General features: G+C 35.2%; 1 protein-coding gene across 3 annotated transcripts in view; it reads right to left on the reverse strand.

Annotated features, from left to right (window-relative positions):
* The window catches only part of MAN1A2 (mannosidase alpha class 1A member 2), a 209,700-nt gene that overhangs the window by 124,380 nt on the left and 63,672 nt on the right, over positions 1 to 21,648 (reverse strand). For all 3 annotated transcript variants that reach the window (XR_016394219.1, XM_089917086.1, XM_022583954.3), the window contains exons 4-5: positions 7,606 to 7,724; positions 2,172 to 2,252 (exon numbers count right to left, since the gene is read on the reverse strand). Coding sequence is in view for 2 of the 3 variants with exons in the window: in XM_089917086.1 (XP_089773212.1) it covers positions 2,172 to 2,252; positions 7,606 to 7,724 (200 nt within the window). In the remaining variant the exon portion in view is untranslated. The remainder of the gene's footprint in view (positions 1 to 2,171; positions 2,253 to 7,605; positions 7,725 to 21,648) is intronic.

Below are 21,648 nucleotides of genomic sequence, written 5' to 3' on the forward strand. Positions count from 1 at the left end.
TTCAGAATCTCCAAAACTAAAAACCAATCCATTGGTGAATGGATAAACTGTTAGAGCCACACAATGGAATACCATACAGCAGTAAAAAGGAATGAATTACTAAATACATGAATAAATCTCAAATGCATTGTGCTACATGAAAGAAGCCAGTACTCCTTACTGTATGAACAGAAAACAGATCAGTCATTACCAGAGGCTGGTGGTAGCATGCGGGGTAACTATAAAATGGTAGAAGGGAATTTTCTGGGATGATAGAATTCTTCTATATCTTACTTGTGCTGGTGCTTACTAGATTGTATGCATTCTCAAAACTCAAAGAAGTATACACTAAAGTGGGTGAATTTTACTCTATATAATAATACATCAATAAACCTGACCAAAAAATCCTATCAATTAATTTACAATGATTTTATTCATGTAAGCTAGGTCAGAGTTTCTCAAAGTATAGAATCAGCATTTCCAAAATCACCTTTAACACGGAGTACTTTATTAAAACCATAAATAATGGTTTCCACCTCAAACCAACTGAATTTCAGTCCTGTGAGCAGGGCTTGGAATCTTCATTTTTATAAAGCACGCTATGTGACCCTGAAACACACTGAAGTTTGAAAACCTCTTTGCCAGAGTATAAACCTTTTATTTTATTAAATGGGAACTGAAGTGTTCTGACAATTGAAACATAGGTTGGAGGTATAATCAAATTACATAGTAAAGGTTGACAGTAAAATCATATATTAAGATAAGTGTTATTTATCTATATTATATATTAAATACCATCATCTTCAAACATATTTCTTCTACAGAAAAAGTTGTACATGGGTATCTCACTCTTTACACACAAAAGCACACAAAGATAGATGAAATAATTAAATATAAGCATATAAAATCATAAAAATCCAGAAGAAAAGTAGAAATATTTGTTTTATAATGATACAGTCATAGGGAAGGCTTTCTAAAGACCAAAATCTAGAAGCCATAAGTGGAAAAACAATCCTAAAAATGACCACTTTAAAGTTAAACACAAAAAATAAAAACTGAAGACAATATAAAAATCCATCTTTACAATACATATAATAAAAAGTGAGTTTTCTTAAATTTACAAAGCTATCTTACAATCATTTAGGCCAACAAATCAATTAAATCTATGTGCCAAGGAGTTTCTCAGAAAACAAAACAGAAATGACTATAACCTCTTCCTTTAGCTTCTCTTTCTCACACTCTCCAAGCCCACTCTTTAACCCATCTGAGTAGTAAAAAGCAATTTCCTACACCCACTTCCCCATCACCGTAAGTCTCAAGCGTGTCTGTGTGTATTACACCAAGACTTCCATAAAGGAGAATTCAGAGCTGTTGTTTTGTTTTGTCTTAATTTACAGCAATAAATTGCATTCAATTTCTAAATAGGCAGTTATATTAATTAATTTTTGGACTTAGGAGGATCCATATTCATTCTTACTGATTCATTCCTTAATTCTAATCTTATTAATATATTTTCTACTTTTGTTTCAACCATGTAATTAATTGCAATGGTAAATCCTGGGGAAGGATAACTCTTACAGAGGAGACATAGTGTATATAGTGCTAGGATCTGTGATGAATCTGTTTCACTGAGATTCTCAAAATGGAAAAATCATTATTCCCAAGAAACAGAGCTCTACCTGAAGATCTAGTTATTTCAGCAAACCTGTAGATTAGTCCAATACTGGACAATTTAAAAAGATGACATGGGGCTTCCCTGGTGGCACAGTGGTTAAGAATCCGCCTGTCAATGCAGGGGACACGGGTTCGAGCCCTTGTCCGGGAAGATCCTACATGCCATGGAGCAACTAAGCCTGTGCGCCACAGCTACTGAGCCTGCGCTCTAGAGCTCGCAAGTCACAACTACTGAGCCCAAGTGCTGCAACTACTGAAGCCCGCACGCCTAGAGCCCATGCTCCGCAACAAGAGAAGCCACCACAATGGGGAGCCCGCGCACAGCAATGAAGAGGAGCCCCTGCTCAATGCAACTAGAGAAAGCCTGTGCGCAGCAACGAAGACCCAACACAGCCAAAATAAAAATAAATAAAATAAATTCATAAAAAAAATAAAAAGACGACATGAAATCTTTCATTTTACTAAATTCCATTCACAACCCTTTCCCCCCAAACAACGTATCACTTGATTTTGCTCACCTCCTCTCCTGAAAGGTAATATGCTGCAAGTAGGCCTCCTATAAATCGAATGTTGACTTCAAACACAGACACCTCTGAATTCTGTGAAAACATATTGAAAATATTCACATATACATAAAGCTGTAAAGGTTTCAAAATATCTTCAATGCTTCATATGTTTCTCACAAACATGCTGGGGAGAATGTTTTTTTCCACTTTCTATGTCTTCGTTTCTCATGCAACTGCAATCTCACCTCCCATTTGTTAATGTTACTGAAACTCCTCTACTGCTGTCAGCACAGCTTCCTAATTGCCATAACCAATGGGCCATTTTCATGTGCCTTACATATTATTGTGAAATTATCAAGATATTTGATGCTATTGACTATTCTCCCTCATGAAAGCCTCTACTTCTTGAATTTTGGAAGTGTTCTCTCTACTGGTCCCTTTCTGTTCTAATCACTAGACTATAACGTCCATTTTTACTTCTATCTCTCCTCATGAATTTTAAATGTTTTTCTAGTATATGTAACTTAATCAATGTTAAAGGAGGTACCAAAATATAATGGCAAGATGATAGATTTTTCAATTAATAATGTTGAAAAAACTGACTCCTAGGTAAAAACTGAAATAAAAAAGTAGAAAAAATGTGACAATATATCTATACTTCCTTGAGAAAGCAGGTACTTTGTAAGCATAAAATCGATAGCATTGATAACAAATGATGATAGAAGGACTTGAATTTCCCCATAATGAAAATTACCTATAAGAAAAAAAATCATGAACAAAATTAAAAGGCAAACGACAAACGGAACGAAATTTGCCACAAGTATAGCAGTATTAATAACCCTACCACATAGAGTCTATAGGTTTGTATTTAGATATGGATAAAGATATTGCTGAAGAACATTCTAATGCATGGAAAGAAATTAGAAGTGGCAAAGAAAAAAACCAAAGAATCCACAGAATATACAAAACTGACTAACAGAAAAATAACACTCATAATTAATTTTTAAGTAAAAATTAAAAGGAAATATATATTACCCTGAAGTCTTTCCAACATTCATAGGCAGAAGACATCATTTGCTAACACAAGAATAATTCTCTAATATAGAATTTTCACAATATAATGTAGTTTTTTAATAACATAACTGTTATCCTACCCCATCCTCAAAAGCAAAGTGGTTTATACTACTTCATATATTCCCAATATATAGCATACTGCAGGGTACATAGTAGACATTCACTAAATATAGAGAGGAAGCAAAAGAGGGAGAGAGGGCCTCTCTCCACTCCCTAGAACAATAATACCATCCTTACCCTCTTCTCAGCACTCTACTTATTCAGCACCATATAGTTACAGTGGTGAACCTTTTAAATCTAAAGTTAGCATAGGTTACTACTCTGTGCGAAACCTTACAATGACTTCTGGTTACACTCAGTAAAATGACTTACTAGACCCAACATAATCTGATTCCCCACAACCTCTCTGACATCATCTCCTACCAATGTCCCTCTGACTCACTTTTTTATTACCCAGCGGGTCTACCTGCTGTTTGAGAACTGTCAAACTCACTTCTGTGTCAGTCTTTATACTTTACCTGCAGATCTCTGAGCAAATTTCACTTAGAAAGTTTTTCTGACCACACAATATAAAATTGTGAAGTAATTCCTCATCACTAATATTCCTTACTCTGTACTATTTCCCCAGTTAACACTTATTATCATCTGAATATTATATAATTCTCATGTGTAAAATTCATACCTTCCCTCACAAGAGACAGAAGATAAGAAAAGTTTCTAGAGGGAGAGAAGGGAGAGACTGAGGGAGAGGCATTATTCACAGGAGAAATGACTGAGAATCTTTCTAAATTGATGAAAACAAAAGTCCTCAGACTGATAAAACATGAGTCCTTTAAGGAATAGTCTAAATACAGAACGGTAATGGAATTACAGAACAACAAAGCAAAAAAAAGAAAATGTTAAAACAAGGGGAAAAAAGACAGATTACCTTTTAAATATTAAACTGATAGCATACTTTTCAATAGCATAACAGAAACAGGAAGACAATAGAACTGTATCTTTAAAAGGTTAAGAGAAAATAGTCATCAACCTCTAATCCTATACTCAGCTATAATATCTATTAGGAGAAAGCTTGGATCTCTCATATCCACATGGCTTCCCTTGGGTCTCTTCTCAGAAACGTCACCTTCAATATCCAATGGATATAAAATAGCAACCCCTCACCACCACTTACGCCAATCCTACTTACTCTTCTTCAAGAGTAAGCACTTATCACTATCTGACGTGCTATATTCAATATATCTTGAATATGTATTTACTGCTTTTCTCCTCAAACTAGAATAGAAACTAGTATAAACTAGAGATAAGACTCTGTTTTGTTAATTCCTGTATCCACAGATTTAGAACAGTGTCTGTCACAGAGAAGGCACTCAATAAATATATTTATTTATTTATTCATTACTTAATTTGGAAGTTTCAAATACAAGTTGGGACCAACTAGACAACAATTACACATAAGACAAGAGGGAGATGAGCTAAATTAAAGCATTCTAAGATCCTTATGTTTTTCAGAAGAAGGATAGAGAAAATGATTAATTTTAAACTTTGGTAAGTATACCTATTAAAATTTTAAGGGTAACCCCAAAATGAATGGAAATGGAAAGTATAAAGTCAAACTAGTAGAGGGAAAAAGAGACATGAAGTAATTTAATCCAAATAAGATAGACAGAAAATAAAGGCAAATGAGAAGTATAATAATGATATAGGTAGCAAAACAATGATTGAAGATTCAACTCTAAAAATATGTTATACTAAATGTAAATATTTCAAGCTTAACAGTTAAAAGACTCCAAGACTGGGCAAAAATAACAAAATCTAAATACGCACTATATGTAAAATATAGAGCTAAAACGTATGACACAGAAAGGGTAAAAGTGAAAGAATGGAAAATGACTGTGCTGATTATTAAGCTATTTTTTCTCAGCTTCAAATCCATCCTTCTACACTCTACTTCAGTATACTGAAACTAGAACTCTTCAAACGCATCTGGCTTCCTTATAAGCCCTGCTGATGATAGAAGGTTCTACAAAGGTCATGCAAAGCTGAAGGAAGAAAAAGGAATTTATTCCTTCCAGTCTACTTCTAGTTTCTGACAGTGTCAAACCAGCCATGGTTCTTCACCCTGGCAGTGGTAGGTGGTTCCAGGTTACAGTTCCCCTGCCAGAGACACATTCCCCAAATCAGCCTCCTTGTGCCCTTTAGAGATACCAAGCTCTAACTAGGCACCCCCTCCTCAGAGGTCTGAGCCCCAGGTCTGAGAAGCCCCTTTTAAGAACTCCTAAGGTATCAAAAACAGAGTCCCAAGCTAGTAAATTTTAATGATCTCAACCTCTCCCCACTGTTCTCACAGTTCCAGGCACAGCAGCCATTTATTGTAGTTACTACCTCTTGTAATACCACAGTGTTCCCTTTCTGTCTTTTCAGTGCCCCATTACTTGGTTAACAATTCTAAACACTAAATTCTCTAATTTAAAAAACTGTACAGTTCTGGTTCTTGATTGAGCCAACTGACACAATGATATACCAACAAATTATGAGGCATAATAAAGCTGCCATATTAACAAACAGGAGTATTTGAGATTCACAAATGCCAATTCTCGCCAAATTAATCTATAAATTGAATGCAATCCTCAGCAAAATTTCAACACAGTTTTTCCAGAGCTTAAAAGAAGAACTGAGAATTGCTAAGATAATTTCCTAGTAGAATAAGATCAGATATCAAGATTCAGCTATAGATATTAAGCTTTTCTTATAAAACTAGTTAAGAATATAATAAATATTTAGACTACTAAAATATTGATGTAGGGATAAAGAGAAAAGCCAGTAGAAAAGAATAGAGTAATATAATACATGACTAATGTGGCATGTATAAATAGTAGAGAAATAAATGTGCTAGGATCAATTGATAGTTACCTATCTTAACCTACCCACAAACTCAACTATGTAAGGACTAAAAACCTAAATGCAAAAGCAGAACTTTAGAACATTTAGAATTAAATACAAGAATATATCTTCATGACCTTGAAGTACATAATCTCTAAGAGCTACATAACTATACAGGGGAAAAAAACCTGCATTTCTCAATCCCCTTTTACAGTAAGGTGGGGCCACATGAGTTAGATTCACTCAATAATACACAAGCAAAAATGGGGTAACCAACTTCTGAGCAGTCACATATCTTTTCTCTACCCCTTCCTCCTTTATGCCACTGGAAGGTTTATCTACCCTATCTTGAGGAATCATCTTGTACCATGAGGTTGAAGCTTTATACTGAAGTTGACAGAATAATAAGACAAAGGATCCTAGGTCCTTGGTCATCGAGGAGCTACCCAAACCAGCCCTAAACTGTTTATCTTTGTACTTGACTTGCATGAAAGAGAAATGAACATGTATCTTGCTTAAGCTATTTTATACTAGATTTTCTGTCATTCACAGCCAAATCTAAACCTGATAATAAAAACTGTTCTGAGCTATGTCCAAAATGCTAAAATAATATAAAAGAAAGTAATCAGTTTTTGTCTAATTACCATCAGGAAAGGCTAATGATACAGAGTTTGAATGATACAGAGTTTGCCAAAGAGAAAAACAGATAAGGAGTGGCTTCTCACTACAGTCAGAAGGAACAGCAAGTAAAAATATCATGAAAGATGAAAATGAATATGACAAAATAGTCCACACATCTTTTAGGTGAAGACTGGTAACAAAGAAAATAACTGCTAACATTTACTGAACACTGAATATGTACCAGATTATTTCAAATAATCCTCACAATATTGCAATAGGATAGCAATTTTATGACAGGTTTAGAAAGAATAAGTAGCACTTACTTATAGGTAGGTTTCCCAAATATCACTAGAATTGTGACTGTGCTGGGCTTCAAACCTAAGCAGCACTACTTAACAACTATGCCAAAATGCTGGAAGGATGAGCATGTACCTAACTATGAAGGCGCTTCAAAACTGTGCCAAATCCACAACACTGTAAATCAACTATACTTCAATTTAAAAAATAAAATAGATTTTTTTAAAAATGTTTAAAAAAACTGTGCCAATCATTATTTCTTTAAAAAATAATAAAACACTTAATATTTATAAAGTAACTTATGGTTTCCTGATGTTTCTAATTCAATGTGCTTTTTCTCCCTAACTCTTGCCTTAACACATGCAACACATTACCTTAAATGATAAGGGTAAGAAAAGGAAAAGGGAAATGGTGAGAAAGGGTGTTTATTTTACACAAAAATTGAACAACTGACAATCGCAAAAGAAGAAGGGGGACTTAGGATTTCCTTAAACTGCTAGTATAACACTCAAAACTATTGTTACAGTGTCTTTTCATAGTCAATGGAATAAATTATGAATTGTATACTCACCACGCTGAAATCAAGGTTGTTTTCGATCCATTTTTGCCCATCTCGGAATTCATCATGAAGTCCCATAATATAAAGGGTATCCAAAGCATCTACTATAGTAGCACCCATTTGTGAACTTCCTATATATGGGGGGAAAATGTCATTAAAAAGATGCCCTTCATACAAGGTCTATTTTAATTTTTTATAGTTAAAAAGTAAATCAGGACTTCCCTGGTGGCATAGTGGTTAAGAATCTGCCTGCCAATGCAGGGGACACGGGTTCAAGCCCTGGTCTGGGAAGATTCCACATGCCGTGGAGCAACTAAGCCCGTGCGCCACAACTACTGAGCCTGCACTCTAGAGTCCGTTAGCCACAACTACTGGGCCCGTGTGCCACAACTACTGAAACCTATGAGCCTAAAGCCTGTGCTCTGCAACAAGAGAAGCAACAGCAATGAGAAGCCCATACACCACAACCAAGAGTAGCCCCCACTCGCTGCAACTAGAGAAAGCCCCACGCAGCAACGAAGATCCAATGCAGCCAAAAATATAAATAAATAAATAAATAAATTGTTTTTTAAAAAAGTAAATCAAAGTAGAAATATAAGGATAAAAAAATACTCAACATGGTTCACTTTTCCATAAGAATAGATAATATACATTGTTTAAAACATTTTCCTAAAGATGACACATTGATAACTAATAGAAAGATAAAGGAAAACTAAAATTATAATTCTCCTTAATTTTCTTCCTGGTCAGAAAATGAGATCTATCTACTTAACTGAGATAGATTGGGGGAAAAAAATAAAGAGGATTAATTTAAGAAATGGGGATGGTGGTTCAAGATGATAAGCTAAGTCATAAGACAACCAGGAACCATGCTCTTTTGGTACAAATTCATAGGAAGGTCAAAAAATATACTTAAAATAATAATAAAAGTATAACAAGGCTATATAACCGTGATGGAATATAAACTATAATAGTCCTTAACAATCAAAAAGCAGGTAGAACATATTTAAAAAGAAGTCATAAAATAAAATGTGAGTAGAGAAAATCAAAATAGTAAGATCTACCCATCTTCAAGAAAGAGATCATCTTGATCTTAAAAGAAAATGTTTCAGGGAGGGAGGAACTAATTCAACAAAGCTAGCCTAACTGATACCAAAAACAGATACTGTAAACACAAGAAAACAGAACAGGCCAATCCTACTAATGAATATAACTGCAAATATCCTGAATAAGATACTGGCAAGACAAATCTAGTAGTGTAGTAAAAGAACAAATAACATGGAGCAGCTGGGTCCTCCCTAACCCCAGGAATTCAACTATTATTTCTATCTTCTGAGAATGAAAATCACCCACACAGCTTATTGTCTACATTAACATGACTTTACTGTTACACTGTCTTCATCAACATGAGTTTACTCTTCCAGAAAACTCTTGCTCAGAAAGAGAGAAGCTGCAAAATAAGTTATTGTTGATTCCAGGAACTTCTTGAAAGATCCATCAACTCTTTAACAGAAAGTATCAAATGATGGTTAACACTCTAAAACTCTAAACCTCTTACCTCCAAATTCTCCACTCACCAATCCAAAACTATTATATCATGATCCTTACCCAATCATAACCAAGCCATAATCAACCATAACTCTCCAACTGAAAGGCCCTTGTTAAACAAGACTTAAAATCTCAATATATATCTCAACTTTGTCCTTCCTCGTCTGACAGGCTTACTATGGCTCTGGTGAGGTAGTGATCTCCCTTACCATGGTAAGCATTAAACTCAGCTTTGTCTTATCAACAAGTTATCTTGGTGATATTTTAGGAGTCAGCATTCGACACTACTTAGGTTCACATTTTCCATTTAGTATTCCTTCTTTTCTTTCCTTTTTAATTCCGTTCCTTTTTCTCCTAAATAAATAGTGTTTTCTTGTGATGGTTTAAGGCTATACAAATTTGTTCTTATAATGACTGTCCTCAACCTACATCACATTTTCTTATTCATGTGCTCCTAATAATTTCTTCAACTTATCAAGAAGTATATCTTCCCACTAATAAAACACGTACTACACCACACTCTAATAAATCCCTTGGTCTTCTCTCCACTCAGTTCCCTTCATGTTGATATTAACTGGGTTATTACAGACATACTTTCCCTTTTCTTTTCTTGTTCCTCAGCTTTTAATTAAGATAATAAAAATTTTATCAAGCCATTTAGTCACCCATATATCCCTATCTCTTGCATAATCATCTGAATTAAATATGTACCTCTTTTTATTTTTGTATTTTGTCCACAATATCATCCTTATTTTAAATCCTTAGGAGTCCCTGTTTTTGTTATTTCAATTTTTATAGGTAGTTATGCTCAGTTCTCTAGTTATTTATTTAGCTCTATAAGTGCATGCTCCTCTAAGGTGCTGACTACTCTGAAATGGAAAAAGGCCTGACCCACATATTTATACCAACTCTAGTTGGTTCCACAAGGAGAGGTTCGTGCCACGAGCTAAACAGCACAACGAAGAAAAAGGCAAAACTGAAATTACTGGCTATCACTGTGAGTGCTTATCTAGACAACTCAAGGTTTCAACTGGAAAACATTAAAGGGTCTAAAACTACACTTGGGTCAAATAAGAATTAAAATATGACACAAAAGAATATATAAAGCATTAATAAAGATTTATTACAAGAACATAGGAGTCAACTGAACCAGTTCTCTGAGAAAAACTCATAACTTAAAAATTGTATACTATTTAATGAGAACAAATGAAAATGTTCTACTAAGAAAATAAGAAAAAGAATGATAAACTTGAGCAACGAAGTAGAAGAATCAGAAAAGCTAATGAAATAAATGAATTAGGAATAAAGAAAACTGTCAAAATAATAAATTCAAGAGATGGTTCTATGAAAAGAACTATACAATAAATCTAGGACCAACTGATTTTTTAAAAGTAGTCATGTTAATATAAAAACACAAAAAAAGGAATTGAGAGTATATTAAAAGGCAGATACAAAGGAAATTAAGAAAACTATTTTTAAAAAAGCCTAATTTAGCCGTATCATCCCAATAAATTTGAAAATGAGTGGAGCTGACAATTTTCTAAGAAAATAGGTATTATTTTGACTTATGAAAAAGGAAATAGAAAATCTAGATAAGCAGACCAAGAAACAGGAAATTGAGAAATTTTCAAAGAGCTACACACTATAAAAGTATCACACTCTAGAAGTTTCATAGAATAAATTCTACTTTAATTTTAAGGATGATAACTGACATAAATTTTGATAGAACATAGGAAAAGAAAGCTTAAAATTCAACTTAATGAATTCTGCATACCACTGATGCAAAAATATAATTTAGTAAGAAAAATAAAACTATTATCTGATCTCACTCATGAGCATCCTGGAAATATTTAGGAACAGGCTTGCTGGGGGGTATAGTAAGTTTGTGTTTATGAGAGACTGACAAACTGCTCTCCAGAGTGTACCACTGTATACTCCCAGCAGCAATGTATGAGAGGTCTAGTTGTTCCATCATCCTTCTCAGTATTTGACATTGTTGGTCTTTTTAATTTTATTCATTCTACTGGGTATGCAGGATTTTGCATTGTGGTTTGAATTTTAATTTCCCTGGTGACTGATGTGCTTATTGGCTACTCATTTACTTTCTTTGGTGAATTATTGGTGAATTATTTATATATTCTGAATACATCCTTATACATGTATCACAAATATTTTCTCCAATTCTGGGGCTTGCTTTTTCATTTCCTTAATGTCTTCTGGAAAGCAGAAATTTTTTATTTTCATGAACTCCAATTTAGCAATTTTTTTTCCTTAATGGTTTATTCCTTTTGTATTCTAAAAGTTCTTTGCTCACCTCAAGGTCACAAAGATTTTCTCAAATTTTTTTTTTTTTTTTTTTTTTTTTTGCGTTACACGGGCCTCTCACTGTTGTGGCCTCTCCCGTTGCGGAGCACAGGCTCCAGACGCGCAGGCTCAGCGGCCATGGCTCACGGGCCCAGCCACTCCGCGGCATGTGGGATCTTCCCAGACCGGGGCACGAACCCGTGTCCCCTGCATCGGCAGGCGGACTCTCAACCACTGCGCCACCAGGGAAGCCCTCAAATATTTTTTACTGGAAGTTTTATACTTTAAGTTTTTATGTTTAGATCTATGATTCATTTCAAGTTCATTTTTCTATACAATGTTGAAGAGTTAAGGTTTTTATTTTTCTACATGAATATATAACTGACCCAACACCACTTATTAGAAAGACTTACCTATAACCCACTGAAAGCACCCTTGTTGAAAATCAATTAAAAATGTATGTGCAGTTCTATTTCTATTCTTTTCCAGTGATCTCTATGTCTATCTTTATGCTAAAACCATACTGTCCTCATTACTGAAGATTTACAGTAAATCGTAGAATCAAGTAGTGTAAATCCTTCAACTTTGTTCTTTTTTAAAAATTACTTTTATTATTGTACATACTTTGTGTTTTCATACAGATTTTAGAATCAGCCTATCAATTTATGTGGAAAGGTCATTTTTACTTAGATTGCTTTAAATCTAAATATGGATTTCAAGAGAACTAACAACAATACTGAGTATTCCAACTCATACAGGCATCTCTCTCCTTTAAGTCCTTTTAAATTTCTTTCAATAATCACAGTTTTCAGTGTACAGACTTTGCACATAGTTTGTTAAATTCATCCACATATACTTCATATTTTTATGCTACTGCAAACGGTATTATTTTAAAATTGTACTTACAACTGTTTATTGCTAGTATCTAGAAATGTAATTTATTTTGTATATCAAACTTGTATCATATGGCCTCATTACTAAATTTGTTTTCATTCTAGTACTTTTTTATTGTTGTTTGGTAGATTCCCTAGAATTTTCTTGTGTGTGTGGGTGAGTGGGTGTGTTTTAATACTCTTTATCAGGCTAAAAAAGTTCCCTTCCAGTCCAAGTTTGCTGAGAGTTTTTATTATGGATAGATATTGAGTATTGTTAAATGATTTTTCAGCATCTGAGATGCTCATAACATTTTCCTCTTTTCGTCCCTTAATATCTTCAGTTATATAGACTAATTTCCAAATGTTAAACCAACCACACATTCCTTGGATAAACCCCACTTGGTCATGAGGTATTATTCTTTTTACATATTGCTGAATTACATTTACTAAGATAAATCTAATTTGGTCAAAGATTTTTGTGTCCATGTTCATGAGGAACATTGGTCGATAGTTCCCTTTTATTGTAATATCATTGTTTGGTTTGGGTATTAGGGCTTTGGTGGTCCTACCAAGGAGATATAATTATCCTAAATGTGTAAGCACCTAACAAGAGTACCTCAAAATATATAAAGCAAAAGCTGACAGAATTGAAAGGAGTAAGAAAGAAATCCAATAATTCAGTTGGGAACTTCAACACCCCTCTCTCAGTAACTGACAGAACTACTAGATAGAAAATCAGCAAGAACAGAAGAAGCCTGAACAACCCCATAAACCAATGAGATCTAACTGACATTAGCAGAACATTCTACACCCAATAACAGTCACTACATACATAAACATTCTTTTCAAGCACCAATGGAACATTCACCAAGACAGGCCATATTCTGGGTCAAAAAGTAAACCTTAAATAATTTAGAAGAATTATAATCGCACAAAGTATATTCTTTGACCATAATGGAACTAAATTAGAAATCAGTCACAGAAAGAGAAAAGAAAAATCTCTAAGCATTTAGCAATTAAACAACTTACTCAAGGGAAGTTTTAAAACATACTGAATTGAATAAAAATGAAAACACAGCACATCAAAATCTTTCAGATGCAGCTAAAGCACCACTTGGCAGAAAATTTATGGCACTAAATGCTTACGCTGGAAAAGGGGATTATGAACCTATAATCTAGGCTTCTATTTCAAGAAACTAGAAAAGCAAGAACAAAAGAAACCCAAATCATGCAGAAGAGTGGAAATAACGAAGAGCAGAAATCAAAGAATTGAAAACATAAAGAAAATATACAGAAGATCAATGAAACCAAAAGTTGCTTCTTTGAAAATATCAATAAATTTGATAAACTTCTAGCAGGACAAACAAAGAAAAATTACCAGTATTAGGAATGAAAGAGGGTTATAACTACAGCTGCCACAGATATTCAAAAGGTAACAAGATAATACTCCAAACAACTCTATGCACACAAAATCAGTAGCTTAGATGAAATAGACCAATTCCTCAAAATCATCAACTACCAAAACTAACCCAAGGTAAAACAGATAAACCGAATGGCCCTTATAGAGGATGTGAAATAAACTGAAGTTGTAGTTTAAAAACCTCCCAGAGGGCTTCCCTGGTGGCGCAGTGGTTGAGAGTCCGCCTGCCGATGGAGGGGACATGGGTTCGTGCCCCGGTCCGGGAAGATCCCACATGCCGCGGAGCAGCTAAGCCCGTGAGCCATGGCCACTGAGCCTGCGCATCCGGAGCCTGTGCTCCGCAATGGGAGAGGCCACAACAGTGAGAGGCCCGCGTACTGCAAAAAAAAAACCTCCCAGAAAAAGAAGCTCCAGATGCAGATGGTTTCACTGGCAAATTATATCAAAAACTTGAGAAAAATATAAAACCAACAGTACACAATCTTTTCCAGAAAAATGAAGAGCAGAGAACACTTCCAAACTCATTTTATTAGGCCAAAATTACAGATACTGAAACAAGACAATAGTTCAAGAAAAATACAAAACAATATCCTTCCCAAAATATGAATGCAAAATCCTCAACAAAATATTAGAATTCATTAGCAAGTTATAAATATCAAGAAGAATTTATACATACACACATACACTGAAAATAAAAGGTGCACTTCAAAAAGCATTGTAAGATCAAGTAACATTCTGTTCCAAATCAAAATTCTTTTAAATGCAAAAAAATCTATTCCTAACAAAAATCTTTCAATTCTCCAGGATATCTAACTAAAAATAATTAATTGTGACTATTAATCACTGCTGGAAAAGTTATTACCAGTGATAACTTATGTCCATCAACATTTTCTTCTTCCCACTCACAAGCTCCAGGGCTGAGCCCTAACTAGGCAAAACCAAAGGAATCTATCCCAACCCTCTGGGTATAGCTTTCAGGTCAAGGCTGGACACAAGACCCAGATAAACAAGAAACAAGGTGGTTTCTGAGAAAACCAAGCGCTGTCTTCTCTACAGTGTTCTCTTTTCTATAGATGTGTTAGTAGGAAGATATGAAGCTTCAAGTTGCTGCAGCCATCCCTCTATGAAGCCAGCCTGAAGATACAAACACAAAGAGGAAAATAGAGGAAAGAGATAAAGAAAAAAGCTTAGCTGGTACCAGATCTACTCTAGAACAACATTGAGCCGATTGAATTTCTTTTTTAGTTTAAGCCATTTTGAAATGGATCTTCTGTTATCTGTACATAAAGAATCCTCTGATGCCAAGGACAAACTAGACAAAAGCCAGAGCAATATGATTTCAGTTACCATATAAAAGAATGTTTTAATAGTCAAGGCTAAGAGACAGGAAATGAACACATTTTAAATTGTTTTCCTTATAATCTAGAATATTGTAAGAGTTTAATACCTGCCTATATGTTCCTATAGTAATAGACTAGACTTTTAAAGTTCCTCCCAACTCTTAAGATTCTGATTCTGTAAAGGCATACTGATTTGGGAGGTCAAATGAGACACTCAGAACTATGACTCCTCCCTTAGACTTCTTCTATTTAAATAAAAAGATTAAAAACAGATTTTTTAAAAAAAATCTCAAATCATACTCACTAGCAAGAATATGAGATGCAGAAAAGGAACAGAGCAAGTAGGAAACAGAGTCAAACTCTTTTTTATTAATCCTTTAATAAACTAACTACATGTCTAAAAATATAAGACAAAATAAACAATAAAGGATCCATTCCCACTTAGCTTATTTGGCTGAGAAAAAAATGTAACCACTCAAAAGTTTTTCTAAAAGTATAAGCAACTAATTTTGACTACTGAAAATAATACAGATTGCATTTTCACTTTTCTACCATTTCACTGTAATTTTGTCATAATGGATTTTTCCCATGTGCGGGTATTAATTTTCTTCTATCTTTAAAGTTTACTGAAGCAGAACAAAATATCAATTAGAAGCATGAACCTTAGCACTAAGCTGCCTGTAACCAAATTCTGGCTACATTATTTACTAGCTGTGCAACCTTGAATAAGTTAGTTAACCCTAACTGTGCTTCAGTTTCCTCATCTGTAAAATGGGAACAATAATAATAGTACCTGTCTCCTAGTGCACATAAATCACTTAAATCAGTACTTGGCATACAGCACGTTTATTAGTCTGCTCAGGCTGCCATAACAAAACACCAACGACTAGGATGCTTAAACAACAAAAATTTATTTTCTCACAGTGCTGGAGGTTTGAAGACCAAGATCATGCTTCCAGTTTTTAGAGGAGCACCTTCCTCTTGGCTTGCAGATGTCCACCTTCTCACTATATCATACCCACATGGCCTTTCCTTGGTGCATGTGCAGGGGGAGAGAGAACTTGGGTGTTTCTTCCTCTTCTTTTAAGGGTACCAGCCCTATCTGATTAGGGCCCCTCATTCAATCTTAATTACCTCTTAAAGGCTCTATCTCCAAATACAGTCACATTGGAAAGTAGAGCTTCAACATGTGAATTGATGGGGGACAAGGCTCAGTCCACCACAATATGCATTGTATAAATACTACAGATGTTGCTACTAATAACGTGTATGTGACTATTGTTCCAAAGGAAAATACAGTTTATTCAGGAACCCAATCACAGAATCTCTAAAGCAAATAACTGACCTCATGACTCAATAAAAAGGTACAACTTTTTATTGGAAAATACTTAATTGCTACTCATTACAAGATGATCCCTCAGAAATGGTGGACCAAAACTGACAAAATATTGCTTCTGCTCTTTTAATGAGTTAAAAGGCTCATTTTGTAAAGTCACCCTTTCCATCTTTAAGCTCCTTTAATTTCTATGACCTCACAAATAACTTTGTTTACCCAGTAAATCAGCTTAATGATCCTAATGAGCAGATGACAATAACTCACCTGACAATAATCTGAAGCTGCCACTGCCCTGGTCATCATTTAACAGCCTAACTAAATAGTGGTCTACAAAGGTCACTTCTGAAGAAGTCTGACAAAAGTGCCACAACTTAAAACCACCTTTCCTAAAAAAATAAATGCAATTATTTTTAAAAAGAAAAACATTAAGTCAAAACTTACTCATTACGATTTTAACAGAATCACATTCATTTAAGAAACATTCCTTTTGCTCCCTAAAAGAAATGATTTATATTGACTTATAAGGAATAAAATTTTAAGAAGTTACCTGGGTTTAAATTCAGCAAACAGTCTTTCCTTACACAGTTATTGCAATGATTAAATAAAATAAATGTATATTATCTACCTACTACCTTGCCTAGGACGATCTATCTGATAAGTGTTACTACATTAGATGTTCTGAGAAATAAGGTTTAAAAAACCAAGCAGAAAATTAACATCCAACTCATGTTTGATACATGTTCATATTCCAATTTTTTAAAAGGGCTCAGAGTTTACCACTGAGTTTAATATAAAGGGATGGTTACTTGCAGAGAGGATCTAATTTTAATTAATCACTAAATATAATGACTTTTAGTCCATTAATGTCTCATGTGGCATCCACAAAGCAACAGGAACTCTTCAGATCACTCTATAACCTCTGCTGAAGAAAAAAACTCTATTTCATTAAGTGACAGCCGCTAAATTAAATGTCATATATGAGACCTCTGGTGTCTTTGATTACCTAAAGGAAAATTTTTTTCCATTATTCCTCCATCCCAACATCTCTCAAACCCAGGAGAAATGATCTTTTCAGTCATTTTCTTTTTTGACAGAAAACAATCAAGCATCAAACAAATTATAAGAGAAATCATAGTGCTAGAAAAATTCTTCCAGAGTCACATTTTTTAAAAATGTTATTTGGATTACTGTGGTGTTGCATTACAATTACTAAAGATGATTGCCCTGCATATGACTAATATATGTGCTTTCTGCCCCATTAATATTTTCTTGCTTTCACCTATTGTTATTTAAAAGATATCCATCACATCAAGAAGCATCTAAAATGGGGGAAAGAAGTGAAGACTATAAAGAACAACTTGGTAATTCTCAAGACTTATCCTTGGATTAAGTAAAAGTTAAGTAAGTTAACTTACTCTTTTCAACTGATAAGTTTAACAAGAGAACTGAACTCAAGAGAGGTAGAAAGAGCAAATCCAAGTTAAACAAAGCTCTTCCCCAGGGGCTTCCCTGGTGGCGCAGTGGTTAAGAATCCACCTGCCAATGCAGGGGACACAGGTTCAATCCCTGGTCCGGGAAGATTCCACATGCCACAGAGCAACTAAGCCTGTGCACCACAACTACTGAGCCTGAGCTCTAGAGCCAACAAGCCATAACTACCGAGCCCACGCACCACAACTATTGAAGCCCACACACCCTAGAGCCTGCGTGCCACAACTACTAAGCCTGCATACTTCAACTACTGAAGCCCACACGCCTAGAGCCCGTGCTCCACAACAAGAGAAGCCCCCACACTGCAACAAAGAGTAGCCACTGCTCGCCGCAACCAGAGAAAAACTGTGCACAGCAAAGAAGACCCAACGCAGCCAAAAAAAAAACCTCTTCCCCAGACCTCCATCCAGACACACACACTGTTAATTTTTCCCTTGGAACTATGAATGTAAAATATAATTCACTCAATTTACCGAATGAGTCACCTTGGCCATGTTACTTTTTTTTTTTTTTTAACATACATAGATAGCACTACTGGAATTTCCCATCCTTTTTCTCCTCCTCTAAAATGTACAAGTATCACAATTGGTATTGTGTTGAAGATAAAAAATTACAAATTGGTACCTACCTTGCTTAAAGTAAAACAATGCAGAAAAAGCTTCAAAATACTCAAATAAATGACTAAAACATCTGTATGTAAATAGAAAATCTATCACATCTGTGTTTTCAAAAGCAACTATAACTAAATCTTGACTGAAACTTGCCAAAAAATACATGTTGCTTCAAATTATAGTTCCACAGAAATACAACAGTTCCCCCTCATCCACAGGGAATTCATCCCAAGATGTCCAGTGGATGCTTGAAAGCCTGCATAGTACTGAACTCTATATATACTATGTTTTTTCTCCTATACACACACACGTATGTTAAAGTTTAATTTATAAATGAGGCACAGTATGAGATTAACAACAGTAACTAATAATAAAACAGAACAATTATAATAATTTACTGTAACAAAAGTCATGTGAATGTGGTCTCTTTCTCTCTCTCTTCCTTAAAAGATCTTATTGTACAAATTTAATGCCTTCTCCATCTTAACTAAGCACTTATTGCACTGTGGCCATAACTTGTACAGTTTAAGGTATAACAGCAAAACTAGCACAGTATTTCCTTCCTCACAATTTCACAAATAAAATATTCGTGCTTACCTTAGATCCATCAGCAAACGATTTTTTTTTCCTTTCCTTATTAAGTCAAGAACTTTCATCTTTTCACTTAAAGCAGCGGTCCCCAACCTTTTTAGCACCAGGGACCAGTTTCATGGAAGACAATTCTTCCATGGGGAGTGGCAGGTAAGGGGGGATGGTTCAGGCAGTAATGTGAGCAATGGGGAGCGGCAGATGAAGCTTCACTCGCTTGCCCACCACTCACTCCTGCTGTGCGGCCTGGTCCCTAACAGGCCACAGACCAGTACTGGTATTCAGCCCAGGGGTTGGGGACACCTGACTTAAAAGAAGCACTTACAGCTTCTCTTTAGCAAATCCAAATTGCTGGCATCACTACTCTTGTGGTTTGGGGCTATTATTAAGTAAAATAAGGGTCACGTGAACAGAAGAACTGCAACATCTCCACGGCTGATCTCATAATCCACAGGGCTAATAAGTAACTAACAAGCAGGACAAAGGGATGGTTCACACCCTAGCCTGGAGGGAGCAGGATGGTGCAAGATTCATCACGCTACTCAGAAAGACACACAACTTAAAATTTATGAATTATTTCTGCAATTTTCCATTTAATATTTTCACACCAAAGTTTACTATTGAAACAAAACCTTAGATAAGGTTTTGCAGAGGGAAAACAAAACCTTAGATAAGAGGGGACTACAGTACTCAGGTTTTAGAAAGTACCTAAAAAGTTAGATCCTACTTTTAAAATGAAGGTAGAAAACGAAAACAGTAATTAGAAAAAGTAAACAAGAGAGCAACAGCCAGCTCTACCCACCACCAGTCCCTCCCATCAGGAAACTTCACAATCCTCTTAGACAGCCTCATCCACCAGAGGGCAGACAGAAGAACTACAATCCTGCAGCCGGTGGAACAAAAACCACATTCACAGAAAGATAGACAAGATGAAAAGGCAGAGGGCTATGTACCAGATGAAGGAACAAGATAAAACCCCAGAAAAACAACTAAATGAAGTGGAGATAGGCAACCTTCCAGAAAAAGAATTCAGAATAATGACAGTGAAGAAAGTCCACGACCTCGGAAAAAGAATGTAGGCAAAGATCAAGAAGATGCCAGAAATGTTTAACAAAGACGTAGAAGAATTAAAGAACAAACAAACAGAGATAAACAATATAGTAACCGAAATGAAAAATACACTAGAAGGAATCAATAGCAGAATAACTGAGGCAGAAGAACGGATAAGTGACCTGGAAGACAGAATGGTGGAATTCACTACTGAGGAACAGAATAAGGAAAAAAGAATGAAAAGAAATGAAGACAGCCTAAAAGACCTCTGGGACAACACTAAACACAACAACATTTGCATTATAGGGGTCCCAGAAGGAGAAGAGAGAGAGAAAGGACCCAAGAAAATATTTGAAGAGATTATAGTCGAAAACTTCCCAAACATGGGAAAGGAAATAGCCACCCAAGTCCAGGAAGTACAGCAAGTCCCATATAGGATAAACCCAAGGAGAAACATGCCGTGACACATAGTAATCAAACTGACAAAAATTAAAGATAATGGAAAATTATTGAAAGCAGCAAGGGAAAAAGGACAAATAACATACAAGGGAACCCCAATAAGGTCAACAGCTGATTTCTCGGCAGAAACTCTACAAGCCAGAAGGGAGTGGCAGGACATATTTAAAGTGATGAAAGGGAAGAACCTACAACCAAGATGACTCTACCCGGCAAGGATCTCATTCAGATTCGATGGAGAAATCAAAAGCTTTACAGACAAGCAAAAGCTAACTGAATTCAGCACCACCAAACCAGCTATACAACAAATGCTAAAGGAACTTCTCTAGGCAGGAAACACAAAGAGAAGGAAAGACCTACAATAACAAACCCAAAACAATTAAGAAAATGGTAAGAGGAACATACATATCGATAATTACCCTAAACGTCAATGGATTAAATGCTCCAGCCAAAAGACACAGACTCACTGAATGGATACAAAAACAAGACCCTTATATATACTGTCTACAAAGGACCCACTTCAGACCTAGGGACACATACAGACTAAAAGTGAGGGGATGGAAAAAGATATTCCATGCAAATGGAATTCAAAAGAAAGCTGGAGTAGCAATACTCATATCAGATAAAATAGACTTTAAAATAAAGAATGTTACAAGAGACAAGGAAGGACACTACATAATGATCAAGGATCAATCCAAGAAGAAGATATGAGAATTATAAATATATATGCAACCAACATAGGAGCACCTCAAGACCTAAGGCAACTGCTAACAGCTATAAAAGAGGAAATCAACAGTAACACAATAGTGGGGGAATTTAAAACCTCACTTACACCAATGGACACATCATCCAAACAGAAAATTAATAAGGAAACACAAGCTTTAAATTACACAATAGACTAGATAGATTTAATTGATATTTATAGGACATTCCATCCAAAAACAGCAGATAACACTTTCTTCTCAAGTGCACATGGAACCTTCTCCAGGATAGATCACATCTTGGGTCACAAATCAAGGCTCAGTAAATTTAAGAA

The sequence above is a fragment of the Delphinapterus leucas genome, chromosome 1, assembly GCF_059928025.1.
Source record: "Delphinapterus leucas isolate spDelLeu-1000000601 "Yukka" chromosome 1, BTC_Dleu_Yukka2, whole genome shotgun sequence".
In the NCBI taxonomy this organism is placed as follows: domain Eukaryota; kingdom Metazoa; phylum Chordata; class Mammalia; order Artiodactyla; family Monodontidae; genus Delphinapterus; species Delphinapterus leucas.